Source organism: Olea europaea, chromosome 3 (assembly GCF_002742605.1).
Source record: "Olea europaea var. sylvestris chromosome 3, O_europaea_v1, whole genome shotgun sequence".
NCBI lineage: Eukaryota > Viridiplantae > Streptophyta > Magnoliopsida > Lamiales > Oleaceae > Olea > Olea europaea.
In genome coordinates this window covers 2,182,175-2,187,953 of record NC_036239.1, presented here as the reverse complement: position 1 = coordinate 2,187,953, position 5,779 = coordinate 2,182,175, and the positions used below count along the sequence as shown (strand labels likewise).

The window sequence follows — 5,779 nt, the reverse complement described above, 5'->3', positions numbered from 1 at the left end:
GACCAGCCAAAGAAAAGCGTTGTGCTGTCACCACGAGTCACCTCAAAATGGGCCCTCTGCTAAATAGGACTGGACAAAACTCCCGAACCGAACCGATCGAACAGAACCCGAACCGAACAGAACCGAACTCGACGATTCTTCTCAAATTAAATACCCGAACGGGTATTTGAATCAAGAACCGACGGGTATGGTTCGATTCTCGGTTCTAGGCCAAGACCCGAAAAATCGAATAAGAACCGAATCTCCGTAATTTTTTTAATTAATTTATTTTAAATAAGTAAAATTATTTTATTTTTTCTAAATAAATTTGTTAACTATATAATTTAGTTCAAACCACAAAAAATGATTTTCCTATTTCAAATATTCAGTTCAAAATCGACTTAATAAAATTGACCTCAATTTTATCCAAATCTATTATTCTACTGTAGTGTCGTTTCTACGGGAGAAAATCGAATTAAAGCTCTACAACATTTCTCTTAATTATTTTGAGCTCGCTATCTTTTTTTTCTGTGATTTTAATAATTAAGTTTATGAAGAATTCAATAAAGAGAGACGTGAAACACATAAGATTGAACTACGTTATTTTGTAAGAGCTAATATTAAATATATCATTAATTAAATTAACGTAACTTTGTATATATTAAAAAATTTAATTATAATACAGAATCGAATGGAACCGAACCGGACCGAACCGAACCGAATGGAACCGAACCCGAACGGTTCCATAATTAAATTTGGACCCGACGATTCCACTTATTAAATACCCAAAAATTTCGAGTCGATTCGGTTCTCGTCAAAATCGAATCGAACCGAACCATGTCCAGCCCTACTGCTAAATGCATTTCGTGATGGAAAATTGGATAAGAGCTAGACAGGACAGGGTGCAAAAAATGTTTTCTTTAGAATCGAAATTGCACAAAGAACGAAAGGAAATGGATGTCTCTACGTGGCCCTGTTATTTGTGCCACACAGGCCACAGCTGAATCTTTTGTGGTCTGAAATTCTGCTTTGTCACTGTCACGGCTGACTTAGCTGTTTTCTTTCATTTTTTCTCCTAATCCAAACCACCCGCCAGCCTTAATTCAAGCAGAAGATTCAATTGGAATTTGCCGATTGATCAATCACCAAAAAATAAAAAAAGGACAGCAATTGCAGCGAAGGGAAAGTTTGCCAGCAAATTTATGCAATAATAATATTGCAATGAACACTGCTAGTACTGCCTTGACACCCAGTATATTTGGCAACAATAATCTCTGCAACCGAAGATGGAGGGAAATTTCTATCCCGCATTCAAGTCCACCGCCGGGGAATGGTGTTCGGTTATTTGTTACAAAGGCCACTTCTCCTTCTTCATCTGCCCCAGAAACTGACAAGAAGAAGAAGGGTCAGCTAAAAAGAAAGAACAAAAATAAGGAAAAAGATGATGAGAAACAAGACGAGGATAAAATACAAGCTTCGATACAGCAGCAGCAGCAGACAGATTTATCGTCTTCTACTTCTTCAGTTTCAGCAATAAAGAGTACACTGGATGATGTGAATCCGGTAGGGTTGGGGCGGCGATCTAGGCAAATATTTGACGAGGTGTGGCGGAAGTTTTCTGGGTTGGGCCAGATTTCAAGAACCACGCGCACAGAAGATGATGAGAGCGGCCTTCTCATGCGGGAGGGTGGCCCCATGTGTGAATTTGCCATTCCCGGCGCCCAAAACACAACCGTGCTTGTTGTCGGCGCCACCAGCCGCGTTGGCCGCATTGTTGTTCGCAAGCTCATGCTGAGGGGTTATACTGTCAAGGTCTTCTTTTTCCTCCCTCTGATCAATGTCGTACGAAATTTGAAGAATTAGTAATATTTTGAATTTTCATATTTGCAATTTGATATTTTGCCTCGTGTAATGAACTCCAATTTGACTTGGGAATTAAAAATTGCAATGGTGAATTCTAGGTGCTATAAATAGGGTTCTTATTTAATGTAGCATAATTTACGTTTACAGGCTTTAGTAAGAAAAGCAGACCAAGAAGTGGTGGATATGCTCCCAACATCTGTGGATATAGTGACAGGGGATGTTGGTGAATCCTCCACTCTCAAAGCTGCTATAGAAGGCTGCAACAAGATTATCTATTGCGCAACTGCTCGTTCATCGATCACTGGGGATCTCAACAGAGTTGATCATCTGGGAGTTTACAATCTCACCAAAGCGTTTCAGGTTTGGCACGCAGATGATTCTGTGCTTCATAAGGAATATCTTACTTCACTTTGAGGGCTCTTTTATAGCTAGTTATTTGCTTGCTATTGAGCCCCTGTTTGGCCCTCATTTTTTCAAATTAAAATGGGTCGAATAGTAATTTTTTTTTTTTTGAAGACTCGGTGGTTGAAAAAGAAGGAAAAGTTTTCGGTTTATATATAATATTATGTTAGAAGATTGTGTGATTGAAAATAGGAGAGAGGAAAATGAAATTTAATTTAATGGGGCCCAAGCGGGGTTGAAGTTTGTGTTCATAACTACTTGTATGCCTTTTGTATTGGTCCATATTGATGGTACTGCACAAATGATATCAAATCGATGACTCTTTTCTATGTTGTCTGGTACCCTATTGAAAATACATCAATAAAGAACATGAGCATGCACTCAAAGAATCATAAAGAACATGCCTTTTTACTTGGATGGGCTTGCTAGTTATCAAGACTCATCATAGGCCTCTGATTCTTAAATTATGAAGTATCAACTGTCAATTTTTAATGCTTTAATTAGCATGTGGATCTGTTTATTATCCAATCTGAGATCCTTGAGCTACGGGGTGCATGATTATAGTGGCATTGGATGCTGCCAATTTCAATTACAACCCAGATGATTAACCTTGTTCTCTCTTACATTTAAGGAGAGTTTGATTTGTTTTAATTTCCTGAATGTAGGACTACAACAACGAACTAGCACAACTACGAGCAGGCAAAAGCAGCAAAAGCAAGCTTTTGATTGCCAAATTCAAGTCTGCTGATTCATTGAATGGATGGGAAGTCCGTCAAGGAACATATTTTCAGGATGTAGTTGTTGCCAAGTATGATGGAGGAATGGATGCCAAATTTGAGTTCACCGAGGACGGGGATGCAGTTTTCTCTGGTACAAAAAAATGCGTGAAACAAATTATGAACCAAATCTAAAAGCCATATGCACGCTTCCTAAAATGCTTATAGTAAATTATGTCTTGTCTTTCATTGAAATTTTTCCTATTTCGATGACCTACTATTGGAGGGGGACTCTTTTTTTCATTGTGCTATTCTGTCGAAAAATAGGATATGTTTTCACAAGAGGAGGCTATGTTGAACTCTCAAAAAAGCTTTCACTCCCTCTGGGATCCACTCTTGACAGGTACGAAGTACGTATATAAACACTTCTCAACAATTTCCAAGTACTGCCAGCTGGTTTACTGCTAGTCATACATCCATTCCACTCCAAGATTCTCGAATCATTTCTATTTGACTTTGTAATGTTTAGGTACGAGGGTCTTGTGTTCTCTGTTGGTGGAAATGGAAGATCTTACGTTGTAATTCTTGAAACTGGTCCTTCAGCAGACACATCACAGAGCACAATGTACTTCGCCAGGATTAGCACAAAAATTGGTTTTTGCAGGGTGAGTTTATTGACTTTGTCGAAAGGAAAACAGAATTCTGGTGCAACCAAAATCATTTTTTACATGTTTATCTGTACTATATTTGTACTAATTACATTTTCTCTTCAAATTAAGAATATGCATGTATTAATACCACACTTTTTGTATCAGGTGAGAGTGCCATTTTCGTCCTTTAGACCAGTGAAACCAGATGATCCGCCATTAGATCCATTCCTTGTACATACCTTGACTATACGCTTTGAGCCAAGACGACAGGTTTGTTTTAGAGTGGCGTACTTCACCTTATAATTATTTGGGCTTATTCTTTGTTTAATGAAATTGAGAAGATCACTTGAATGAGTTTGACCGATAGCTTCTAATGATAATGTACCAAATTGAACTTGATTTGGATAATGATTATTTTTCTTGACTGCAGAAACCCATTGAAGGTCCTACTGGACCAAAGCAAGATTTAAGAAGCTTTCAATTGATTTTGGAATATGTCAAAGCTTTACCAGTGAGTTTTGTTCTATTTTTCATCAATATCATGTCGAATGTAAAGTTATTGCTTGTTACCTACCCAAGCTTTGTCTGACATATATATTTGTTTAATTGTTAAATGTTCTGATTACTCTGTTCATAAGCTTGTACTCAAATAATTGCAACGTTATTTAATAGAACGTCCGTTTCTCTTGCTCTAATAATACGTAATCTGTTGATTTACCCCTAACCCTAACAAACGTAGCTATTAGCCTATTACCTTTCTTTATGGCTCTTATATCCAGAGGCTCCTCCCAATGATCAATATTTCAATGCCTTATGTGGACTATATATAATCTTTCATCTTCAGCATCCACTCCAACGTCACAAATGAAAAACTATTCATCTGATAGAATGTTCTATTTATAAACATTACCCTAGATACAAGAATGAAGGTCATAAAAATTCGGTAGGAACACGGAAAGTTACTCCATTGATGGAAATTCAAAAATAGGCTGCATTAAACTTCTGTTGAACTTTCATAAAAGTTCTTTCCGGTCATTTGCCCCTTCAGAAAGTGCCAAATTCTTCAGAACTGGTCATGTCATGGGGGCATGTTACACGAGATGGCATCATTTGGAATTTCATTTAGAATTGATAATTTCTTTCTGGCAGTTTGATCTTATCTATTTCGTTTGTTTATACAAGTGAATCTTATGGCTATACTACTGATCTTCCAGAAATGTTTAACATATTTTCCAAATGAAAATGGTGAAGCCCCATCTTTCCACATCACATTCATCATTTTTTTGTTTATTCAGTGTATTCAGTCACCATCAGGTTTCCCTAATCAGTTGTTCGTTTTTCTTGTCTCTTCCTTTGGTTTAAGTTTAAGATTTGGACACGATATAAATTCTTATATTTTTGGGGCCTTTGAATCCTGTTAACTAACACTTGAGAGTTATGAGGAAAGAAGTGAAAAAGAAAAGAATATGTCATAATCTTAATCTTGTCAGTACATGTCTTATATGGTTGCTTGCACTCACATCAAAACAAAGAATGTTATATCTTATGCTTACAATCATTTTGATGAGCCCCTTTACTTAAGAACTCTGTTGAATTTTCGTTTAGATGAAGTAGCTATTCAATTTTGTTCTTATCATTGGATGGATTCTGATGGTTGCAGACTGGGCAAGAAACGGATTTTATTCTAGTTTCATGTACAGGATCAGGAATAGAGCCTTCTAGAAGGGAGCAGGTTCTGAAAGCAAAGAAGGTTATCTCTTTCTCATATTTTTTGTTTTGAATTTAATTTTCCGATATTCCTACTGAATTTTATTATGTTGAAATCCTCTAGGCCGGAGAAGATTCATTGAGAAGATCAGGCCTTGGGTACACCATCATTCGACCTGGTCCCCTTGTGGTAAATTTTTCACCTAACAAAATTGTCTATATAAGACTTACTAGTTTCCTAATCTACTTAAGATTTCATTTTTCTTGCTCAACGAGCCATAAAAAAAATTCTGTCGCTGGATTGATTGAATTAGTATAATCTTGCATGCTGATTCACAAATTTTAACGCCATTATTAGGCAGCCTGCAGCATGTAAATTAGCTATAGCTAAGTTTGTTGATTGTTGAACGAATTTCATTTCTCTATTCTTCGATATGGGGATAACTTGAAATCAAAATGCTA

General features: G+C 36.8%; 1 protein-coding gene across 1 annotated transcript in view; it reads left to right on the top strand.

Annotated features, from left to right (window-relative positions):
- Positions 1-944: 944 nt before the first annotated feature.
- Positions 945-5,779, top strand: part of LOC111381671 — an 8,203-nt gene continuing 3,368 nt past the window's right edge. The window contains exons 1-9 of the mRNA XM_023005469.1: positions 945-1,791; positions 1,990-2,202; positions 2,910-3,114; positions 3,288-3,363; positions 3,490-3,625; positions 3,776-3,880; positions 4,041-4,121; positions 5,271-5,360; positions 5,442-5,507. Of these exons, the coding sequence (XP_022861237.1) occupies positions 1,201-1,791; positions 1,990-2,202; positions 2,910-3,114; positions 3,288-3,363; positions 3,490-3,625; positions 3,776-3,880; positions 4,041-4,121; positions 5,271-5,360; positions 5,442-5,507 (1,563 nt within the window). The 5' untranslated portion in view covers positions 945-1,200. The remainder of the gene's footprint in view (positions 1,792-1,989; positions 2,203-2,909; positions 3,115-3,287; positions 3,364-3,489; positions 3,626-3,775; positions 3,881-4,040; positions 4,122-5,270; positions 5,361-5,441; positions 5,508-5,779) is intronic.